This window comes from Eublepharis macularius, chromosome 12 (assembly GCF_028583425.1).
Source record: "Eublepharis macularius isolate TG4126 chromosome 12, MPM_Emac_v1.0, whole genome shotgun sequence".
In the NCBI taxonomy this organism is placed as follows: domain Eukaryota; kingdom Metazoa; phylum Chordata; class Lepidosauria; order Squamata; family Eublepharidae; genus Eublepharis; species Eublepharis macularius.
The window spans coordinates 62,921,074-62,945,253 of record NC_072801.1 but is presented as its reverse complement, the minus strand read 5'-3'; the positions used below and the strand labels follow the sequence as shown (position 1 = coordinate 62,945,253).

At 48.1% G+C, this 24,180-nt stretch overlaps 2 protein-coding genes across 8 annotated transcripts in view; one reads left to right on the top strand and one right to left on the bottom strand.

Annotated features, from left to right (window-relative positions):
- The window catches only part of EPN1 (epsin 1), a 30,380-nt gene extending 11,607 nt beyond the window's left edge, over window positions 1-18,773 (top strand). The window contains exons 4-12 of one of the 7 annotated variants that reach the window (XM_054992317.1): window positions 4,334-4,452; window positions 5,738-5,803; window positions 7,559-7,630; window positions 8,622-8,708; window positions 10,265-10,529; window positions 12,107-12,274; window positions 12,520-12,618; window positions 13,095-13,337; window positions 14,514-18,773. In XM_054992317.1, coding sequence (XP_054848292.1) covers window positions 4,334-4,452; window positions 5,738-5,803; window positions 7,559-7,630; window positions 8,622-8,708; window positions 10,265-10,529; window positions 12,107-12,274; window positions 12,520-12,618; window positions 13,095-13,337; window positions 14,514-14,857 — 1,463 coding nt within the window. In that variant the 3' untranslated portion in view covers window positions 14,858-18,773. Of the gene's footprint in view, window positions 1-4,333; window positions 4,465-5,737; window positions 5,804-7,558; window positions 7,631-8,621; window positions 8,709-10,264; window positions 10,530-12,106; window positions 12,275-12,519; window positions 12,619-13,094; window positions 13,338-14,513 lie in introns of all 7 variants that reach the window. The other 6 variants (XM_054992316.1, XM_054992320.1, XM_054992319.1 and 3 more) reach the window with 6 other exon arrangements.
- Window positions 18,774-18,791: 18 nt separating this feature from the next.
- LOC129338251 (uncharacterized) lies at window positions 18,792-19,867 on the bottom strand. The gene is made up of 2 exons (XM_054992325.1): window positions 19,646-19,867; window positions 18,792-19,247 (listed from the first exon to the last, which is right to left on the bottom strand). The coding sequence occupies exons 1-2, from the start codon at window positions 19,732-19,734 to the stop codon at window positions 18,950-18,952; spliced, it is 387 nt and encodes a 128-aa protein (XP_054848300.1). The 5' UTR covers window positions 19,735-19,867; the 3' UTR covers window positions 18,792-18,949.
- Window positions 19,868-24,180: the final 4,313 nt, after the last annotated feature.

Genomic DNA, 24,180 nt, shown 5'->3' with positions numbered 1-24,180 from the left:
TCTAAGCACACTGATTCTGTGTTTGCGAAGCTGCTGCTGTTTATTAACTTTAAGTGTATGTATGCTGCTTTTCTTCCCAAAGGAGGTGGAGAGGACCCTAAGTAATTTACAGTACAAAAGTGGAATTTATCCAAAGAGAAGGCTTTGGAGTGCTGGGCAGGTTTTTCTCTCTTTTCCTGACGGAAGGTTTTCCTCCCAGCTCCAGGCTACAAATCTCAGGCAAAGAGGTGAAGGCCAGCAGCCCTTTGTTTCATGCCTTTTAAAAAGGCTACCTGCCAGAAAAGGGCTGGGCAGGGACTCGTAACGATAAGGTCTTATGGCAACTGGCTGGTATCTCCCCACCTGTTACTGTTAGGCAGTGCAGAGCTGGAGAGCCTGCAAGGAGGTTGGAATGTTTTGATCTCTGCATCTAATGTCAGCGCAAAGAGTGCAGTTGTTGGCCATCCCTGCCTAGAGAGCAGAAGATAATGCCGGGATGTCTTGTTCTATGCAGTGAGCGGGGGGATTCTGAGCAGGCTGTGAGGATGCTTGAAAAATTGAGATCCTTTACTTGTCTCCCCACACAGAAGCTCCTTTCCTGCCCTGAATTTACCATATTAAGGAATTTGGTGCCCCAGTCTATGTCCTCTCCCCTGAAATCATACTTGCTCAAATTTTGGGCCCGGCTGCTCCTCCCTGATTAAAACGAGGCTGGCCTGACAAGATGGCCCCCCCTTCTTCTTGTGCTTGGCAGGTTGCCAGGCTCTGAGGCCAAGTTACAGGCCTCCTTGATCTGCCAGGGCCCCTTTGCTGTGTTGATAACCCCAAGATCAAATTCCACCCTCTGTTGTTTGCAAAGCACCAGGTGAGATAAGCAGGTGGGAGTTCGCTTTCGCTTTCTATTGAAGTTGCTCTGCAAAAAATACAAGGAATTGGTTAAACATTAGATAGATGAGGTAAAAAAAGTAGCAGGAGGGGAATTCCAAAGCCTTTCCCACCCCCCAAACTGCTGGAGGGCTATAAGTGATTCCTTTTGTATTTTTAAATTTAATAGAGCAAGATTAGAATCCAGTAGCACCTTAAAGACTAACAAGGTTGCCAGGGTATAAGCTCTTTTTGTCAGATACCTTGATAGGGCTTTAAATTTGATAGGTATTTTCAAAAGGTGTTTAGTAATCCATTTTAAACCATCCTGGACCTTCCTAAACTACCCACGGTTATCTGCCTTGGGCCTTCCTACATGAACTGTTCAGCATTTACCCTGTTCTTGTGCCTCACCCTGAATGTTTCTTTAAAAATTCATGCTCTTGCCATACATGGCTTCAGTGTCAGGCTAACGCTGGAAGGAAGACCTGGTTTCAGATCCCCGCTGTGCCATGTAGCCTCTCAGGTGTCCATGGGCCAGTTGCACTCTTGGCCTAACTTCTACCATGCGGGTTGTTGCCTCTTGTAGAGGACCCAACTCCGTAGCATGCCTTTGCTTGCATTTGTACTTTAAACAACAGTTGCAAGAATTCCTGAGCTGTGAGTTGGAATAGCCAAACAGTTTCCCCGAAGGGCTACGTTGTAGCAGGTAGACATTTGATTAGTACCTGATTGAGAAAGCCCCGACAAAGCCTGTGCCTCTTCACCCAGTTCTTCACCTTTTCCTTAGCCATGCCATTCCCTCTCCAACCTTCTCCTTCTCTAACCGCATAAAAAGAGATAAATACTAGGCATTGCCCCTTTTCCATCTACTGCCAGTTCCAATCACTGTGTTGTTTCCACCCAGCCATTTTGATGGGACATGAGCACCCTGTGGTTGCTAGATAGTTGCAGTTGCTAGGCAACGGAAAGATTTTCTGGCTTTCAGGTTTGCTCAAAGATAGCCGAGGAGCACTTGCATACTGTTGCCTTGGGCCTGTTAACTCAGTCCTTGCCCAGCCTCAGCAAATTGGTCAACTTGACTATGCATAAGCTTCTGGAAAAAGAGGCTTCAGAGATCGCATTTAAGGGGCAGCTTGGTGTAGTTTGAGACAAATATCTCATTTGTGTACAAACTGGACATCAGTCTCGAACACAGAAATCACATTGGGAACAACCAAAGTCTCGTTTCATTAAAATCCAGAGTGGAGGTGAGGTGCTGATACTGTGTGGTGGAGATCCCAATACTGTTCCGGAATGTTCTGTGTGTGTTTTCTTGGATCAGCATCTGTTGGCAGAGGAGAGCACGAACATTTGAGTTGTGCAGAAAAATCTTCCTGTCTGTCCAAGTAACTTTTAGCTCTGTTGACGTCTACCCTAAAAACTCACATTCTCTCATTCAGCAGCAAAATTTAATACAAATAAATACTGGTTTATGCCGGGCAAGACATAAGTGTTGTGAAGCATTGATTCACTGTAAGATCTTCCCCTGAGAATGAGGAACTGTTAGACAATCTCTGTGCATGTGTAGGGGAGAGGGATTGCTATACCTCTGAACAAAGCCTCTTCTTTAGGGTTCGAATCAGCGTACCCATTTTTGCCTGTCTGTATTTTGCCTCTTGATGAAAGAAGGGAAAATATTAATGGGGTCCTGAAAAGGACAGGAAAGACATTCGTTCCCCTCCTGTCTCCATCTTCCCAGTGGCTGGCTTACCACCACTACCCCATGACACTGGTTGTGCTGTTGCTGGCGTCCCTGTGCTAATGAGGGGTGACATTTGGTGCCAGGCTGTCTAGGGCGGGGGAGGGAGAGGAGACTGGTATTCAGGTCATGGCACCGGTGGCTGTACTGTCCTCTTTCCTTTCTTCTCCCTCTGTCTCTGCCAAGGCTTGTAGAGTGGCATGCCAAATCTCCTGCCGCAAGGGTTGTTCCCTTCCAGGCGCACCGAAACAGGGATACTCTCATTTTCATTTATGTGGCATACCAATTCCCAGGTCCTATCTAATTATATTTTATTTATTTAGAGCAGTTCTAACACTGCCTGTCAGTTACACAGTTCTCCAAGATAGCATGTGTTTGAAATACTTCCCTAAAATCACCATTCTGTTCCTGCCACCCCATCATTTTAGCTATGTGGTGACAACCTTCTTTCTGTGAGAACCTTTTTACGGACAAAAAGAAGTACTTCTTTACGTAACAAAAGAATTTGCTGCCAGAGGAAGTAGCAATGGCCACGGGCATAGAGGGATTAGACAGATTCATGGCAGATAGGTCTTATCAGTGGCTGCTGCCCAAAGGGAACCTCCACACTCACAGGTGGCGAACCTCTGGGTATCGATGCCAGGGGAAGGCCTCAGTCTCCGTGCCCTGTTGTCGGCCTCTCGGAGTAACTCGTCGGCCACTTGCTGAACAAGATGGGACCGCTGGTCTGCTCTAGCAGGACTCTTCTTATGTTCTGTGGGAGAAAATCTGACATCCTCCCTGGGAGCAGATTGCTCTGATGTTCTAAGCGTGGTGGTTGCTGTGGTGGTTGCTCATTCTGATAAAGTATGCATGTTCTGGGATGTCAAAAACTGCATGCTAGACTTTTGTTGGGGTTTTTGGGTTATTTTTTTAATGTGGTGGAGAAACAATACACTGCGTGATGGAACCTTTTCCACAATTCTTTAAGCGTCTGTCCAGCTCCAGGCTAGTGAGTTGGGATAGGTAATAAGGTTAAAAACAGATGGCCGCTTAAGCCCTTTGGTGGCTGTCGGGGGGAGGGGGTGGAAACAAGGAGCTGCCGTGCAAAGGCTGCGTCCCTTTAACATTGTCCGATCCTACCCCAGCTTCTGACATTTCACTAGGCTCTGTTGACATTGTTTCTCCCCAGGCCATACGGGCTGGAAATGTGAAAAAAGGAGTTTGTAAAGTTTGAGGCTGCTTTCACAGCCATTCATTCAGCTCTTGGGCTGTGTATTGTGATGTACAAAGCATGCCACTGAGAGTCCAGGAGGCAAAGTGAGAGAGCCTTGAGGACGGCTTGGCTGAGCTGTGTGCTGTTCCTGGCCAGTGCCTCATCTCACCCTCTCCCTCCTGCCCCCTGTTGCTCATTCATATAAGACCAGGCAGTATACAAAGGTGGTGCCCACTCTGGTACAGCCCCTCCAGGAGCACAAAACCCTCTTAAAATTTATACTGCCGCTTTATCTTTCTGTTCCTCAAAGGAGCTCAGGACCCACGTGCATTTGTTTTATCTTGACAACTTCCCTGTGAAGTGGGCTAGCCTGAGAGGTGGCAGCTGGCCCAAGGTCACGCAGGAAGCCGAGGGGGGATTTGAACACAGCTCACCTTGTCCCTTGTTCAGTGCCCTAACCGTTGCTCTATGGTTAGCGTGCCCTGCACTCTTCTGGAGAGAGTGCATCTTGACAGCACTGACCCTTTCCTTCCGCCCCTTCCCCCGTTCTTCAGCTTCGTCATCTTTGGCAAACGCCCCGGTGGAAGCCGAGCAGGCCTGGCCCCAGAGCAGCGGGGAGGAGGAGCTGCAGCTACAGCTAGCGCTGGCCATGAGCAAGGAGGAAGCGGAGCAGGTAAGCGCCAAGGTAAATCTGTCGCTGGAGGCTCCTTGGGTGGGCGGGAAGGCAAAGGGGGTCGTGGTGGATCATGAAAGAGATGCAGAGACCAGCAGGCAGCCCACACCTGGCATCAGGTTGGTTCTGAGGTCACCACCCTTTTCGGCTCTGATGGGTGGAAACTTCTCTTGCAGGCCGATAAAAGCAGACTTATACAAGCAGGGCCACACCTGTGCCTGTGTGGGAGCAAGCAGTGCCCAAAAGTTGGATATTGTGCACCTGAACCCTGCCCACAAATCTTACTAATGAATTGGAAACAACGTAAATATAGACAGCATAACTTTAAAAAATCATTACAGAACCAGTGAAAGTATAATTCCATTAGGGGCTGGCGTTATCTGCCAGCTAAATTAACACCACCAATATTCCAGAACTGATATGCTTAATTATCTGTATGGTTTGTATTGTGAATATCATGCTCTTCCTCATATAGCACGTTTCCTCTTCTCTCCACAGTAGGATGATCCATTTAGCCATTTTGGTATTACACATCAGTTGTGAGTCTATAGATGTGTATACTTTTCTGGCAGCGACACAAAAATGAAGTAGGATCAATATTGGTCACTTTCCCAGGTGTTGGACTGCCTCCTCGCTGGATTTAAAAGGCACCCTGAGATACTCTTCTTCCAGCTCTAGAAATAATCGGGCTGGACCCCATCAGAACTTTCCCACAAAACTTCCACAAGGTTGTTAGTGGGGAAGTTCATCAAGGCCTGACCATTAGCTTGTTTGAGAATTACTGGTGCACAAATTATCTTTTGGATTATACAGTAACAAAATATGATTTTTTTTTATATTGACAGTGTTGAAATATTATATTGTGGTGCTTACATGGTATGTCTTTCAGCTCTATACCCATGCCTTAATAGGATATTCACTTTACTGGTTCTATAAATTATCTTCACCTAATCAGCTCTCTGAAGCTTTTTCCATTCATTAGTGATTTTTTTTTAATCTATCATATGGCCATTGGTGAAGGAAACATTGCTGGCCTTTGAACCCTTGCTCAATTAAAAAAAAGAATTACCAATTGGTGATCAGGGACATGGTTTTTATACCTGCTAGAAGAAAAGATTGGCAAGCTTTGTGTCCATTGTATGCACAGATATCCCTTGAGCACGTTGAACTTGTGGGTACTGAGCTTTGTTGTCAACCTCTGGTCGTTCCATTGGACCCAGTTGGAGGAGAGACTGGGTTGGATCCCACAGATCCATTCCCCTAATAGCAGCTCTTTCCCCCCCAGCGCAAGGAGCCTTCGCCTGACGCAAGAGGCTCTGAGAGAACGGAACTGCAGGGTCCAACCTGTTGTGTGAGTTGCGAGCTGTTGGCCATGGCCATGTTGGGGAGAGAGACTGGTGGGCAGCAGGCCATTTTCTTTAGTGGCCATCATGCCCTGCAGTGCAACCTGGGTAAAAAAAAGTTGAGCCCCCCCCCCCCCGAACTTTGGATAACTGGGAAAGAGGGACCAGAGCAATGCAGATGAATCCGAGCTGATGTTTTCCAACAGGAAGTGGCTTTTTGATGGAGATATTTTCATCCAGATTTTCATGTAGAGGCCCATTGACGATGGACCTCCCCCCAGTCCCAACCAGGGGAGACCGTGAATGTTTCCCTTCCCTGTCACAGGATCCTGTCCCCTTGGGTTTTACTGTCCTTCTCTGTCATATCTTGTGCGTTCCTCAGTATCCAGTGTCCTCAGAAGCACTTCCACGGAACTGAAGGTTGTGGGGTTGATGCTGTCTTCAGATCTGCCTCTCTTTCTCAGCTGCCAGACCCAGATTTGGATCATATGGCTCTTGATCACGTTAGGCCCACCTACCTTGGGTTTTGGCCAGGCCCTCACTCTGTTTATTAATTATACTTTTACCTGCTCCTTCATAAAGGGGTGAGGGAGAGAAATCAACCATCTCCCACCCAGGCACGGATCAGGGCCACCTGTGCTTTCCTTCAAGTAAGGCTACATCATTGGGTTCTCTCAGACCTTTTCCTCAACTCCTGTCACAGCCCATGAGACCCGTGAGGCCTGCCTCGCAATGCTGACTGTTCCGTCTCCTCCTCCTTGCCTTTCCTGTGGCTCCTCTGATTGGGGGTGATCATGTTTGCTTACTCTGCCACCCTTTTTTCATTTGATTTGTGGCTCCTTATTCCCTTGCCCTTTTCCTCAGTCATGCCCTGTTACCCCACCCTGTTTGTAAATTGGGATTGGGGGTGGGGGGAATCCACCTTCAAAGATCCAGGGAGATGACCTGTTAAGCGATTTAGATTTCTCTGTACCAAAATGGTCCTAATTTGGAGCAGTTAACCCTTTCTCCTTTCCCAGAGACCAAAAGAGATCATTCATATCCCTTGCCCTGAACTAGTTTTGTGAGGTTGGACTTGGATTGTTGTTGGTTGAGGGTGGGGGGGTTCTGCTATCACAGAGAGGATGTCTTCTGGCATTTTGTTTCCAGGCCATGACAAGATTGTGATGGTTTCCAGTTTGTATCAGGGTGGCCTCAGAACAGATGGGTTAGGTGGAGAGACCTGTCCTAGGCCCTCTTGGGGAGTTTAACGGCAAAGTAGGGATTAGAACTAAGATGCTCCCACGTCCACACTTAGTATTTGTGGGCTACAGCCTACAGATGCTTATGCTGCCATTAAATCTGCTAGCCTGCAAGGTGACACAAGGCTCTTGTTCTTGCTGTGGTGGGCTAACATGGCGGCACCACAGGAACTTCTATACGTAAAAGTGCTGACTCCTAAAACACACACACACTTAATACAGTTGCTTTCTGTTTGTGTCAGTACAGTCTGTACCCCAAAGGGGGTTCAAGTGTGTGTGGAGGGTCTTTGTGAGCACCCCCTCATTAGGACAGACTGCCCAGAGAAAGAGAGAGAGAGTATATGAGTGCCCCATCAAAGACAGAGACAGAGTGTTGGGAACGGGGTGCGGGTGGCTAACCAGAGTGAGTAAAGACTGGGAAGCATCTGTAGCTCGTCCGTCATTTCTTTCCCTCGCTTCTCCTCCCTCTGCTACGTCAAACTCCATTCCATGCCTCTTATTTTGTGTTTCTTCCCCCCCCAGCCCCCTGCAGTGGCCGACGAGGACCTACAGCTCCAGCTAGCCCTTAGCTTGAGCAAAGAGGAACACGACAAGGTTAGACTCTGATCACACACACGCCCCCTCCCTCTGACAACCGTGCCTTGGAAATAATCAACTAAACCACTACCTCCCCCTCCCCAAACAGGCCCCTTCCCCCTCCCTCACACTTTCCACTAACTTGGCGTTCTCTGTCTCTCCACATTCCATCCTAAGCAGACCGATGCAACGTGCCGTGTCTCCATTCCACTTTAGACTTCTTTAATTGTCCACTGCTGTAGACTCGACATTTCCCATGCTACCGTCCCTCAAGGAAGGCCCCGGAGGTTGGACAGCTCAAGTCTGTGTGTCCTCCTAAGCCTGCTACAAGCTCTGGGCCTTTTTTATAACCGGTGCCTATCCAAGGCATTTATCAGGTGTCTTCTGAAGAACAGATGATAAGCCGAAGGAGGAGGAACCTGCTGGATGGGGGACGGGCTTTGGAAAGGGAGAAAATAGAAACCTGGACCAAAGGGGTTTGGGGGGTGGGGTCTGGTTTGGCTGTGAAGGGCATGAGAGTTAGCTGAGGAAGAGGATGGTTAGCATATTCAATGGGATGTGAGAGGAGAGGGAGGGAAAATAGTTTTTCTTGGCCTGAACCACGTTATTGGGGAGGAGGATAGAATGGAAAGACCTGAATTAGGCTATTGACCCAACTCAAGGTACCTACAGTAGGGTCGGGGGAATGCTTTCCTCTTGAGCTCTCCTGCATTCTCAGAGTAGGGCAGATTGGGACTCCAGGACTCTCCTAGTTTGGGAGTGCAGCACTGGGTTCCTCCTTCATTCTTGGCTCTTTGGAGTGCCTTCCTGAAGGTAAAGGAGTTTTCATTATGCCTGAGCTGAACGGGATTTTAGATGGCTGCTTAGATGAAAAACAACATCTAGAGTTAACCACCTTGGTGCTGCCAAATCTCTCTGCCTGCCTGCCTCCCTTCTGAAGGTGAGTAACCACCAGCAGTCACCTGCCATCTTGGGTTGATACCTCTGTCCTTCCCACAACCCTTTGCAGGAGGAGCGAATCCGGCGTGGGGATGACCTACGACTCCAGATGGCCATTGAGGAGAGCAAAAAGGAGTCTGTGCCTGCAAAGGAGGAGGTGAGGCAGGCCAGAAGACAATGGCCCCGTGGTTCCTAAGGGAGGGGAGAAGACAATCAAAGGCAAATGAATGGCCATGATATGCGCACTGGGAGGCTTGTCTGTTCGTGTCTAGAGAAATACAAAATCAATGTAATACCTTTGTTAGGGCCAACCCAATGACACGTAGAGTGAGCAAGCTTTCAAGTTTCCATAAACTCTTCATCAGGCCAAGTATTACAAAATTTAAAAAGGGTGGGGGGGGGAAGCAGATTTTTAAGCAACTTTTTCAGAACATGGTATTAAGAAGATCTCCTGATGCCAGCAAATAGTGGATTTACATTGGGCCTGATGAAAAGTTTTGGAGAACTCGAAAGCTTGATGATTAAATAGTACGTGGACTGTGTTCTTGGCTTCTTGGATTTTACTTTTACTAGAAAAAATATATCTAGTAAAGTAGCTGGTTGCTCTGCCAGTCTCAAAAGCAGCAAAACAGGTCATTGACAGTCAAGGGAGAGGGTCTCTGGGTACTTGGGACTCTCCCAGGTATGCATGAAAATATGCTTTTGTAAATTTGTCGAAAGAAAAAAGCCCTCTATGCAAATACCTGGTGCTTGGAGAGGGCTGAGCATGTTCTAGGAGGCACAGTACAGAATACTGAGAGCAGTCAAGAACCAGCTAAAGGAAAATGGAGGAGAAATTGGCCTGCTTGGGAGAGTGTATAGAGTAAGGGGGAAGGGGTTCTTTTCAAATCTCTTTGATGCTCTATAGCTTGTGCCTCTGAATGCAACCAACAGGGGAATGCCAGCATTTAGAGGCATACAGTAAGCCACAAAGAGAGCAAAATGCTAGAATAGACAGCCTTTGGCCTGTTTCAGCAAGATAATTCCTCAGAAGTTGAGAGAGCAGGGATTGCATCCAGGGAGGCAAGTTACAGGAAGGGACTTGCCAAACTGGGTCGTCTGCCTCTCTCCATCTCCTTGCTATTCTGTATGGCCATAGAAAAGAGCTAGGCCTGGAGGCTCCATCATGCTGTAAGTCTCTTGGATGGCTGGAGATGGGGGATGTTGGTTCTAAGTTGCTCTTTTCTGTATCTGGGTTGCTGGGGTGTGTGAGCCTTTGGCCTGTGAGGAGCGCTTAGCTGCAAGCACACAATGCTGATCACCTGATTTGGTGGGCTGTGCCATTGACTGTAGGTAGAGCAATGCCCACTGCCTTTCAGAGCAGTCCAAAAGCCCCAGGAGAGAAGCAAAACTCCATCAGGGATAGGGTTGACAGCTCTAAGATGGAAAATTCTTGGAGTTTTGGGGGTGGAGTCCAGAGAGGGACTTCAACAATGTTTAATGCCATAGAGTCCACCCTCCAAAGCCGCCATTTTGTCTGGGGGAAATTATCTTTGTTGGCTGGAAATTGGTTGTAATTCTGGGAGATCTCCAGACCCAGAGGCTGGCAATGCTAGCCAGAAAGGGCTTCTGGGTACTTTGGAACAGGAAAGGGGGGGTTGCTGTGTTTCAGCTGGGGGAAAGGAGGCATGGGTTTCTCTCCCTCTGTCTTTCTCAATGTATCCCCCCATGCAGTCATCACTCATGGATCTCGCTGATGTCTTCACCACCCCACCGGCTGCCGCTGACCCCTGGGGTGGTCCTCCTGCCCCTGCTGACCCCTGGGGCGGCTCTGCTCCAGTTGTGCCCGCAGCTCCCACCGACCCCTGGGGACCACCTGCTACTGGAGCAGCTTCCACAGGGGGAGACCCTTGGGGGCCCCCTGCAGCGCCCCCTGCAGTGCCCTCAGACCCATGGGGAGGTGCCACAGCTACAAGCACTGACCCCTGGAAACCTGAAGGTAAGCACCAGTGCTTCTAAGAGGCTGGGGAAGCATTTTGCAGAAGATTTAAAGCAGCTTCTAATTAGGCACGGTATCGAGGTCTAGGAGCATGGTTTTTCCTAGGCTACCCCACTCCCCCAAATACCCTTGGAGATATAGATAGGTTTCTTCTCAGGATTTTGGAGATTACTTTTGACTATGATCCAGATCATGGGCATAGGCCAAATTGTCCAGGAGGGTCAGGAGTTGAAGCTTAGCAGATGTGTTTGCATCTAACAATAATTTTGCCCCCTACTTCGCAAGCACCAACTGATTTTTGTGGGTCTGCACATGCGTACTTCTTATTCCCCTTCCCCTCGTTTAACTACTAGGTTATTCATGTTTTGACCATGGTGGACTTTTAATTTTTTTTATTATCTCTTGCCCAAAAATTTCTGTAATATTCAACTGGGAAAGTCAGGGGTAATAATGGCCTTGCCCCAGAGAACTGAACTCGTTCAATTTTCTGAACAGCACTAATTGTCATCTTACAAATAACAAAATAACAAATATGTATTACTTTTTAAAATATATAACTATTGTTATCCAGCAATTACAGAGGTTAAGGGTAGAAATATCCCAATTATTACTTAGCCCCAGTTAATTTATTTGTTTTATTTATTTATTTATTTATTTCATTTATAGTCCGACTTTCTCACTAAGACTCAAGGCGGATTACACAGTATGAGCTTAGTACAATCAGTATCAAGTACATTTCCATATAATGTCAAGGACATTTCCATAATGCCATAGGGTAAATATAAACAAGCTTACAAAGACATACCATTATCAAGGATTCAATACAGAGTAGAAGAAATGCTAAACAGAACATAATGAAATCTAGGACTGATAATAAAAGCTGAAGCAGAACATAATCCATTCTAGGACTAACATTTGACAACATGAAGCACGGTAGTGCATAGGTGTACATATTTAAAGCAGCAGATAGTATGTAAGGCAACATGGTGAAGTCTATGGTCCCTAACTCATTAGTGAAGCATCTGAGACTTCATCCCTACAATACAGCCCTCCGTATTTGAGTAAAAACCCTTTTTGAATAATTCTGTTTTGCATCGTTTGCGGAAATCCAGGAGAGTGGGGGCTCTCCTGACTTCCTCAGGCAGGCCGTTCCACAGAGTAGGGGCCACCACAGAGAAAGCCTGTGTAGAGGCTGCTGTTGATTTCGCCCATGTTGCAGCCTGGCACCTCTAGGAGACGTTTCCTGCCCTTCCTCATAAGATAATACGATGAGGCCCAAAATAAACCCAAAGAGGTTTTCAAACAGTTGAATCATTGAGAATTACACGTGTGATCTAATACCCATCCTGAAATGTATCCTCCTGAAACATCATTAGATGTCGGCCATCTTTAAACCACATCTTTCTCTCTTTGTGTGAGATGAAGATATTCAGGCCTTTCTCACACAGCTATTCTGATGCTGCCTCTTACCACTTCCTGTCTCAGAGGCTCTCCCCCACCCTGGGTGTCCATTGCAAGATAGATGGGTATTTGTCAAGCTCTTACAAAACAGGCTCTGATATTAAGTCTCCTCCCAGGTGCGGGTTCCGCTGGGACTACAGCAGCGCCACCCACAGACCCCTGGTCGTCCGGTCCAGCTCCCACATCCCAAGCGAAAACCGCCCCTGACCCTTGGGCTCCAGCATCCACATTCTCAGATCCCTGGGGCGGCTCCCCTTCCAAACCCAGCACCAATGGCACTGCAGGTGAGGGAAAGCAGGCCCTCGGGAATCCTGGATTGGGGAGGGGGCTGAAGAAGGGGTTATGGCAAACAGGCTGATGAACCAGGATTCCTGGCCGTTGTGTCCCAGTATGTCAGAGAAAGGGAAGGAAACCAGGACTGCTGGATCTTCAAGGAAAGGCAAGGGAATGGGCCCCCTTCTCCCTGCTAATCTTACCACCCCCACCCCTTCCCTCTCTGCCCTCTTACTGCCTTGTCCCTCCCCTCCAGCTGGTGGAGGCTTTGAGCAGTTTGGCAGCCCCGATGGGGATGAATTCTCGGATTTCGACAGCCTGCGTCCAGCACTGCCCAAATCTGGGAGCAGCACAGGTGAGCCCTGCTCCCTGCATGGCTCCGCCTCTTTGCCTGACTCCATTCCTGTGCATGTTCTTCTCACCCTCTGCTGCCCCAGCTGCCTAACCTAAGCATGCTGTTCCATGAAGGACTGGGTTATAAGCCAGCCTACCCGTTTCCATACCTCTTTGGTTTTTCTCTTCGCTGCCCCTCCATGCCAGCCCAGCCCTGCTTGGAGTCCCAAGAGCAAATATTGTTCCTGCATGTATTTCGAGTGGGGAAACGGTTTTGTCTTGCTAGTCTCTCTAGCTTGGGGCTCGCCTGAGGTTTTGCATAACTTCATCTGTGTGAGAGGATTGAATGCAGAGGTGCCCTCAGCTGGTCACCTATTGATGCATTTACCCCGGTGTATGTGTCTTCTTCCCTACACTTTTCTGCTTTTCTAAATCTTCTCATACTTTCCCCTTTTTTAACCACCCTCCTGGCTTTTCTTTCTTTCTTTCTGATCCCAGGTGAGCTGTCACTGTTAGCTGGGGAGGTGCCGGTTTCGCGGGCTGCTGTTGGCACCGACAGTCCCAACGCTTTTGACATGACGGCAGTGAGTGGATCATTAGCCGAAGCCTCTAAGCCAACGCGCAAGACCCCCGAGTCGTTCCTGGGTCCCAATGCTGCCCTTGTCGACTTGGACTCGCTGGTCAGCAAGCCTTCTGTCCCCTCTAGTGTTGCAAAGGCCTCCAATCCCTTCCTACCCCCTGGTAAGCACTGGGACCCTTCAGCAAGCATGACTTGTGGATCAGAGCAGGGCAGAAACTAAGTTCTGAAAATTCTGGTTGTTGTGGGTTTTCCGGGCTGTATGGCCGTGGTCTTGGCATTGTAGTTCCTGACGTTTCGCCAGCAGCTGTGGCTGGCATCTTCAGAGGTGTAGCACCAAAAGACAGAGATCTCTGTGTCACCTGATCTCTGTCTTTTGGTGCTACACCTCTGAAGATGCCAGCCTCAGCTGCTGGCGAAACGTCAGGAACTACAATGCCAAGACCACGGCAATACAGCCCGGAAAACCCACAACAACCATCGTTCTCCGGCCGTGAAAGCCTTTGACAATACATCTGAAAATTCTCCTTAGTTTTTTTGGGTTGGGAAGAACAGCTTAAGCCTTCTACCCTCACCGAGTCTAGCAGGATAGAGGTGAAGGTTGGTAGCAGTATTCTTTGTTCCATTCTTCCCCCACCTCCCTGTGGACGCTGCTGTTTGGAGCAGGATTGAAAACAGAACTGAGTGGAGTCTGTATTAAAAACTTTGCAGTAAGGTAATTTTTTCCCTGTGGCCAGAAAACCTGTATTATACAAATCGAGCTTTTTCATGTGATCTTGTGTAAACCTACATACTTGGTTTTGATAGGATATGTACAGCACCTTAGACTAGAAATTGGCCAGGCCGCACATTTTCTAGCATAACTTGACTTGTGAGGAGTAGAAACTTGCCTGAAAATCTGAGACAGACAAACCCTACCTCTGCGTGGCACACGCCCGCAAGGCAGGAGGCCCCCTGTTCTGCTACCAGGGTGGCTAGGAACCAGAGCAGCAGGGTTCTTTAGGGCCTCTGGTCTCTGAGTCTTTTCTGGATTCTCTGGTGAAATGAGAAGATGCGGTGTTTGGATTTCACCATGGGAGGCCCAGGTTCCAAATCTCTGCCTTGCCATGAAAGCTGTAATCTTAAAAGCAAGATAAGGAAGGTCTCTCACAGTTCTTGCTTTAGTGTTTTCATTGGATTGGGCATGGGACATTAAAGCAGGACGTGGCAGGCATTTGGGGCTTCCTGGGTGGATCTGAGCAGCCTGGTGGTGATGGTGCGGTGTCACGGCAAGGAAGGCAATGAGGAAGGCTTCCTTCATAATGACTTTCCCATCTCTCTCTCTCTCTCATCCACTGCAGGTTCAGCTCCCACCCCGCCAGCCTCTGCCACAAACCCATTTCAGGCGACAGCAACCACCCCCCTTTCTCTCAACCAACTGCGCGTCAGTCCAGTTCTTCCTCTGTCCCAGCCAACACCTCCAGCTTTCCCCGCCACAGCACCCATGGTCTCTGTCTCCCCCATGGCCCCCGGGATGCCCTTAGCCTCTGTTTCCCCATTGGTGGGGGTGCAACCCTTGGGGGCTGTTCCGCCCATGGGTCTCCCTGCCATGGGACTGCCCCCTCCGACCATGCCACCTGCCGGCATCGTCCCCAGCAACACGTCGGCCTCCACCATGGGGAGCACCAATCCGTTCTTGCTATAATTGATGGGATCCTCATCCTGTGGTGAACCCCACCCCTCTCTCTCCCCTTTCCCCTCCCACCCAGTTGTATTCCCAGATGGTGAAAACGGCCCCCTAAGATTCCACTCCAGAATGGGGAAGCTGGGGTGGGGGTGCGGGAAAAGGAGGAGAGAGACAGGACTGGACTGAGAGTTCTTCCAGCCCCATGTTTCAGAGGCTGGGCAGATTCCCCCCCCCCTTCTTTTGGTGTAGGCCGGTCGGTAAGGAGTCCTCTGCTCCCGAATCACGTTGGCCTTTAGGGTGGTTGGGAGGGTCCATTTTTGCTACGATTCTAGGAACAGTGAGTGGCAGCTCTCAACAACTCTATGGGAAGTTTGGATGCTGTATGCAGGGAAGCGAATTAGAAAATGACAAAATGGGGGGCAGGGTAGGGGTGGCCTTCTCTCCTTTTTTTGCCCTTTCTCCCCTTGTTACAACATCAGCCCTACTTCTTGAGGCAATGGTAAAATAGAACATTATCCTCCTGCACACTTTGGACCCTATGTCTCTCTCCTACCCCTGCAAAAGGGGATCAGAAAGGGAAATAGCCCCCACCCAACCTCTAGGCCTTTCCAGATGAAGTTCTCAAGGGGAGGGGACTCTACCCTTTTTATTATAATTTTTTCCTAAACTTCTACCTTTTCCCTTTCCAAACGCATTACTTTTTTTCTCCGTTTCCCACTTTAGCTGGGACCAGCCCTCCTCTGCCTTTTTTTTCTCTTGAAGGGTAGAACTGGGGCATAATCAATGAGCCCCCCCCCCCGCACTCTAGAGGGCATGGTTGAGACAGAGGGGAATATTGGTCTGTCTCCTCCAGCCCTGGGGCCAAGAGGGATACCACTAACCTACGGTCAGAGACCAAAGCTGGATCTAGAGCAGTGAGCTGGGCCAGGCTACTTGGAGTGGTGTCGCGCTGGAAGACCACCTTCAGTAACCTCCCAGTTGATCCTTTAGAAGAATCACCTTTACACAAAGCATGGAACCCTGATCAATTTGTCATGCCTTTGGGGAGCCTTGAAACAGTCGCTGCAGCCTACTGTGAAGGAGGAACCTGGAAGCCATCCGAGGACCTAGAAACCGTCAAAGGGAGCTTTTATGAGGCTTGAGAAGAGTTGCAGGAGCACTAGAGCTGTTGGCCTGCTGCTTGGCAGCCTCAGGACTAGTGAAAGGCTCCTGTTAATTTGGGAAAGCAGGAACTAAAGCCACCCCTTCTTCACCCCACCTTAATCTGTGGACTCGAGTAGCCCAGAGCCAGGATTGCCTTGGAGGAGTGCAGCGAAAACACTATGGACACTTGGAACTTTCCTGCCAACTGTGCATATTGCTTGGAAGGTGGGGCGGGGGGGACAGTCCATGCTCCCACAGCCCCAAGACTCCACTCAGCGGCACTCTTCATGTGTGTGGCATTCAGACACGGGCTCTCACTTTTCTGTGCGTGATCCACTCTTCTTCCCACACTGCGTCATCCTCAAATGCCACCATTTGTATTACGCACCGAGGGCCTACCACGAGAGGCACAGTGGATTTACAGACGAAACTTTAACTCTTCCCCCCCCCCCCGAACTTTCATCCTTGACCAGCACAGTGTCTGCTGCAGGGGAGCGGGGAGCAGGAGTACGAGAACCGCTTGGACTGGGTGTAAACATGATGGGGGGGATAGATGGTTGGATGGTTGTATTCCCACCTCCCCTTCTATGTCAGCAGCTTGTGGGGAAGGGAGGGTCAAAGCCTGTGTGTGTGTGTGTATGTGCGTATGCGTGTGTGGTGCTGCTGTGATTGTCCGTTATTGTTTTATGTTGAGGGGGGCCCTCGCTCTTAAGTACCCAGGACAATCTGCTGAATCCCTCATTCCTGGGCCCCCCTCCCCTGCAATTGTTTCCAAAGTGGGTGGCGTATCCTACTTCTCTCCCCCTTCCCTCCGATCAATCGATCATGTTTGGGATGACTTTCCCCCTACAAACCCATATTTGAAGAATCATGTCATTGATCAGGGGTTTGGGAAAGTTAATCTTGGCTGTGTGCGACCCCCCCCCCTTGGCTTTCTCCCCCTCCCACCCCACTGCTCTGGTATGCATCAGAAAAAAAAACTCTTAATGAAATGAAATAAATGGAAGTTCTTATGCGGCACCTGAAGGCTTTGCCTCTGGGCTAGCTTTTGTTGCCGGGGAAGTGGGGAGGAACAGCAGGAAAAAGGGATGCTGTTCCTTCATTTACTTGGTTACTTTGTGTGAGATAAAGTTAAATATTTTGGGAGCTTTTCACAGAGGAGCGTTCCCAAGGGTGATCCATCCCCCTACAGTCTGAAGTGGTACAGTCCATGCTGCCACCTCATTCCCTTGAGTGTGTGTGAGAGCTTAGGCCTCAGTGGTACTGAAGTAAGGTGGGACTGGGAATTCAGTGACAATGCAGTTCATGCTCGTGCTTGAGGCTTGAACTGGCTGGGGAAGGTTCAGAACTCCTTTGCGCAATCACAGTTCAGAAATCGTTGCCTGCGGCTTGATGTTCCTAACACAAATACCACCGCATCTCAGAATTTCCACCAAGGCCACCCCAAAACTTTCACTATCCCCAGTGTGCAGTGGATGCTGCCCACTGGAGAGCAATCAGCCCTGCCCTTAAAGCACAGGTATGTCAAGAGCTGCTCATTTTGCCACTACTTGGCTGACTTCTGGTAACTTTCTGGTCTCTTTTGCCTCTGGTGGGCTCCAGAAGTCTCATCCCTTAGCGTGGCTAATAGCCTAGCTTCAACAAGCTTTGGCAAATCCCTGAACTGTTAGAGATAGAGCTTGGGAAAAGAAAGGACTGGGGTTAAAGTTAGCGCCACAGTTAGTGGGAGGGAGGGCCTTCTGAGTTGAGCATGTGTTTGTGATCCTAAAGGTCAGTTTGCATGAACATGTACTAAACTTGGTAGGTGCTCAGCTCTGATGGCTTGGGGCAAAACGATGAAATGGCTCCATTGAAAAGTGTAGAGGTCTTGATCGTGGAGTTCTGTATTGAAGCATGTGGAGAAATTACACTGCAAGCCTCGTTTCTGCCCATGTAGGAACTTGTAAGTTCTGTGGCTGTCCCAGATCTCTCTGGTAAGGCCCTTCTCTATCTTATTCCTGGTGTGACCTTTCAGGCTGTCATCAACTAGTCACAAAGAGTTTTCCTGCTGAAGTACTAGTAGTCTAGCCCACTTTGCTTATGCTGTCTAACGTGGGGATGGACAAATGAACTCGTGCGCTGTGGGGGATGTAGGGATCAACTACAGCCCCCTTCCCCTTATTCCTTCTAGCTAAGTGTGACTAAAAAGGGCTTGGGTGCAGAGATCAGTCTACCCATGTTGAATCAGAATGTTAGATTTAAAAAAGAGACCAGAATGCACTCAATTTTGGGATCACAATGGAGTAAGCAAAAATCAAAAGTCATTTAAACAGTCCTCTAACTGTGATACTGTGTATCTTTAAAAGGTGGTTAGAATAAGGATAGGTGTTTATTCTTTGCAAGTTTCTGACGTTCTGTTGCCTCAGTTTAATGCTGTGTGGGATTGGTAGCCTTTGCAACAGAGCTCTGATGTGAGAGGGCTCCCGGTAAGAGAAGTCAAGACGGCTAAGGAAGTTCAAAGAAATAAGAGGGCTCCTTCTGCATGTCCAGGGGTTTTAGAATCTTTCATTGCCCACCACTTGCTTTTCCCCATTTGGCTTTCCAAACTCTACTGCTTGGGTGTGACTTTTCTGACCTTTGTTCTTCCCAGGCTAAGGCTATCTGTGCATCTATGGAGTTGCATAGCTGTGGTGCTGGGTGATCACACACTGCTTTTCCCTTGTGTAGTGGTGCAATATAGCCTCTGCCTCTGTACAGAGTGCAGACCTAATTACTTCCAACTTTTAAGTAAATTCTGGGACGTAAGGCATTTCCTCACAAGGTGATTAATCTGTCGTGGCACAAATATATGTCCTTCAGAGGACAGAGCCATCGCTTGATGCCCTAAGAAGAATGGATGTCACTGACAAAAATTATTTTTAGTAAATAGTTTAATTTCCTGCATCGTTCTGCTCTGGGAGCCTTGAGCTCTAACCACAAGGCTGAGTTCTAACTTGGTGGGCTCCAGATATGTGGTGGGCTTGGAATAGGTGGTGGGTCCTGGCTTGATGGTTGGCTCCAAGTATATGATGGGTTTGGAATATTTTCATATGGGGGAATATTTGGAATATTTTCATATAGGATGTCAGTCTTCGTGGGGTTTGGAGTCTTCCCTGCTGGAGTACTTGGGGTGTCTGTGTCTTCTGACCACTCTGAGTCCTGTGAACTCTCTGAGCTCTTTGAACTTTCTGTGCCGCCATCCTCTTCAGCCTTGGATTCTCCTTCCCCCTTTTTCTGACGGTAATACCTATAGGCAAAGAGGAAAACAGTAGGCGTCCTAGAGCTGCAACGAGAAGATGCTTCTTTAGTGCTTCAGCCTATGAATTCTGCTGAAGGGGGAATCATAATTCTTAGTTTTTACATATCCCTTTCAGTGTTCGAAACACTTCACATGTGTTATCTTGTTGTAATCCTTTCAACAGCCCTGTAAAATAGGTCAGCTGGAGGCCTGAGTCTGAAAGAAAGTGGCTTGCCTAAGCAGTGGGTGACAGCTAACATAAGCCAGGTTCTCGAGTCATAGCTGGTGTGCCCTCCTCCTCTAACCAGGCGTGTTGTGCTGTCTCCGAGTCCCAGATTTAAGATTATAGGATTCAGCATAGTCTCCCCCCTCCCTCCCTACATACCCCTGACTATCTACAGTCTCACCACACTGCAGCTCCAGCACCAAGCAAGATCACAAGGGTAACCAGCACACCAGCAGCAACGTTGGACCCTGCAAGAAAGGCACAGAGCATCTTTCAAAAAGTGGAGGGGATAATCTGGATAGGAGGCAAGTTAGTGATAGTCACGAAGATCAGCAAAAGCAACATTAGGATCTGCAACCAGAATAAGTTTGTCCAACTGGTGGGGGAGCTGCCTGGATCTCAAGAAATGGGCACCCTAAAAAGTATCATTTGTTTTTGTGACTGCCACTCAGTCTGCTACGAGGCCTGAGGATGGTAAGAAAAAAGGTGGACATCCTGAACAGGAGTGCTACAGAAACGCTGTTATGACTCATGGATCAATTGAGCAATAAGTGCAGAATAGTTTTGTGGTGCGAGCATGTTGGCCAAAGCATTTAAGGTAGATGTATTGAAAAGGAGCAGATGGGCACCAAGAGTTCAGGATGCCAGGCTGTTGGGGGTTAGCAATCAAAGGGCAATGTTAACCTGGCCAGGAAGAGGGAAATACCCCCTTTTGTTGCTGTAGCATAGTGGTTAAGTGGTTGGCATGGGAATCAGCTCTCTGCAGGTTTGAATCCCCCTACTGCCATGGATCCAGAGGAGTTAGCCGTGTTAGTCTGTAGTAGCAAAATCAAAAAGAGTCCAGTAGCACCTTTAAGACTAACCAATTTTATTGTAGCATAAGCTTTCGAGAATCAAGTTCTCTTCATCAGATGCATGATACAATCTGACGAAGAGAACTTGATTCTCGAAAGCTTATGCTACAATAAAATTGGTTAGTCTTAAAGGTGCTACTGGACTCTCTTTGATTTTCCTACTGCCATGAGCTCAGCAGATGCTTTGGGCAAGCTACTCCTCTCAACCCCAGCTGAATTGTAGGGATAATAATAACACTGACTTTATTCACTATGAGTGGTGCACAAATCTGTCTAGAAAAACAGTATATAAACGTGGTTGTTACCATTTTGTCTGCCCTACAGCCCCATGAAGAAGGCTACTTGAAATAAATGAGGCCAAGGTTGTGAGTAGAGCTCCAAGGTCCTGTGTCCTGCAGCTTGGAGATTGTGCTCTGCCTTACCGTAGTGGCTCTCAGTTTGTCCTGGCTGCAACAGGGTGGAGAAGATGCTGTGTTTGGAGGATAGGGTGGAGATTAATATTGAGAGAGAGAGTTACCTGCACATACTAAGGGATCTTTGCACAGTGCTTTGACCACATGGCAGCTTGTGCAGTCTGCCAGTTCATAAGGTCGGAATCGGATCTGGTCTGTGTGTGACAGAAGAGAGAGGAGCAGTGAGACTTTATAAAGGCACCTTAAGATATAAATACTAAACAACATGTTATGCGGGAAAGCAGGGTGTGCAATGGCAGCATGTAGGAAAATAGGTACATGTCCTACTAGAGTGACCCTATCGTCGTGCTCCCCCCTTGTTCCACCATTTGAGAAATAATTTGTGTATTCAAAACAATCCTGTATCTATTGAGCTGTGGTTACTCAAAGGTACCAGATCAGGAACCCTATTGCTCTTTGCCCAGTCGGTAAACCTTTTACACGATAGAAGTGGGATGGTTCCACTTCGAGGGAAAGGATAAATAAATGAATCCTACCCTTTATGCTCAGCAGCATTCTCTCACACACAAGTAAATTGGAGACTAAAACACAGACACCAGATGGCCAGACACGCACTTTTAGGCTGGACAGATGGACTCACCGCAGGAGTAGCTGCAGACTGTGAGATTGTAAGGAGAGAGAGAGAGAGAGAGAACAATGGGTGAGACAGGCCCAGGAAAACCTGGTTCTCTTCTGCCCAAAGAACTCCAGACTCCGTTTTCCCAATCCTAACCCTCCCTCCAAACCCAGCAGCATCTCTGGAATCCATCTCGGCTTGTTCCCAGTTCAAATTGGCCAGAGGCCCTACCCCCGCTGCTTCCTCCTCACAACCCATATTTAAGCTCACTGCCTAGTTTTGTATGTTCATGGATCAGAATGTCCTGCTTCCATACTTGCAGCTGCAAAAATGAACTGGAATCCCTGCTTTACCTATAAGCGGGCCTTGGAGAGGGAGAGGGGGGACTGATCTTGCAAAACAAGATTAGAGTGGGGAAAGGAGCATGGGAAGAGTTAAGCAACACCTCTTGTAGGAAGGCACTCAAACGTGCACAGCTCCCCCAACTGCTTGTTGCTTCTGCAGAAGCAGCTTTTCCTGCTTTAAAAGCATGCTGCCCTGGGTTACCACCATCCACAAGGGTGTATCACGTCTGCCTTGGCCCTTAGAGCAACATTTAGAATAGCACAGCATCATAAAAATGTCTTTGCGTTGCTTTACTGTCTGCAGGGCTGGGCTCAGGTAGGTCCCTCTGGGTAGGGGAGCCTAGAATGAGATGACACGACTGAGAAGGCCCTGTTATATTCCAGTCCAGAAACCTGTGGGATCCTTGAACCAAACATGAAATGGGTCCATTTTAACAGGACTGATGGGGGGGGGGTGGAGGTGGAGAGAGATTGTGTTGTTGTGATGTTTCTTATCACACTTCAGAAATAAAAGGGGCATTTTTCTCTCATGACATGAGAGAAGTAAGTAACTGGTCCCCTTCTGCCCAAATACCTCAAGACTCCGTTTCCCCAGTCCTAACCCTCCCTGCAAACCCAACAGCATCCTGGCAACAGAGCCAGGACCCTGTCCTCCTTTGCCTTTGGTCATGCTCAGAGGGGTGGGAGCAGCTCTTACCTTCTGCTCGAAAGGCGCTTGATACCGCTTCCAATCTTCTGCTGAAATTCTGTTTTTCCTGCTCTGCCTCTGTCACAAGGCGTTCGGGATCTGTGGGTAAAAGGAGCCGGGTTGGTGGAAGCTGAGGTTTCCTGGGTTCTGTGAAAGAGTTGAAGGCCAGAGAGCTGGGTGGAACTATGATCCAAAGTCTAAGGCCTGGGAGACCCAAGTTTCAATTCCCACTGTACCATGAAAGCTCACTAGGTGGCCTTGGGCCAGTCACACACACTCTGAGCTTCACATACCTCACAGGGTTGTGGTGAGGATAAAACTGAGGATGGGGGAAATTGGGTATGGTGTCCTGAACTCCTTAGATAAAGAGCAAGATAAAACATGCATGAGATGAGAACATCTAGTGAGCAAGAGTGAGTCCATGCATGCTTGCCTATCTCTTGGAGATGACAACTTTAGGCAACCTGCATGTGTGAAGTAGCCATCACACCTCATATGTGGAGTTTTTCATTTTGTTAATTCAATGACTGAGGGAATCCTTCACCTCCTTGACGTACAACAAAATGTTGGAGGTGAACTATTTTGATTGCTGAATATCTAACTGTGTGAATCCAAGTCCAAGAAAGAGCGCTCACGGTCACTTAGCACAGATTAATAATACCTTAGTGGTTATGATATCCTGAGTGGTGAATCCAAAACACAATGTGAACATTATCAGAGTTATAATGATAAAAAGCATATAAGACTGGTCAGCAACTGGAATAGCATGTTAAACTCTAAAACTCATTGAATGGATGAAATTTCTCTCCTGACAGGAATCCATAATGGTTTGCAGTTATTTCATGACCTGTCCTTTCGTTCCTTCTTTAGTCAATTTTAGAAATAACAGTTGTGCATTCAGGATAAGAATAGCTTGGTGTGTGCATCAGAAGGTGAAAGGAAGGTTGCACGATGGCAGTCAGTAGCTGTCTGGCATGGTTAAGCGGCAGGTAAAACTTGGAAGGATGAAATAAACTCTTACTTTTTTTATTTTTCTGGATGATCTGTTCAAGGAGAAGCAAGAGATTCCCAGCCTCACGTTCCATATCATCCCGTTCTGCAGACACCCGAATGGACAGACAAAAAAATGCCTGGTGATGTTTGGTTCTAGTTCTCAGATCTAAACACAATCACCCATTCTACACTCCTGGCCTAACGTGCCAGTTTTTCTGAGCCTGCCTTGCTGTGCGTGTCCAGCACTGTAAGACAGAGAAGGTTTGAGGGAAACCTGGTGTCTAGGCAGGGCAGCTGAATGGAAGGGCTGCATACCTACTGGGACAGTTTTTCAGACTTCATGTCCCTGCAGAAACCTTCTCATGTCATTTTTCCCCCCTTGCAGATCTGACATAGAATTATCCAGCACTGCAGATAATCTTCTGTAGCATGCCCAGTTAACACGATACTCTAGCTAGGCCATTTGGACACTTCTGTGGTCTCGTACCAAGAGTATACCTTGATACATGTCCAGTCTTTTCCTGTAGATTTACATGTGAAGGGAAACTAGCAATGGCAGGCAAGCCTTTATCTGGACAACCTCTTCTGAAATTCTTATTGAATATCTCAATATTCCTGATATGACTATTGGAGAGCTTTTATACATTTCCAAGGAATTCCAGAACACAGTTTGAAAACCACTGCTAGGTAACACAGGCCCTGCACTCTCTGCCATAAGCTGTGCGTGTTTCTGCTTCGCCTGTGGGTGAGAAGCTGGGCATCTGATCAGTTTCGCTGCATAAGTCTCTTACACAAATTTACTTCACTC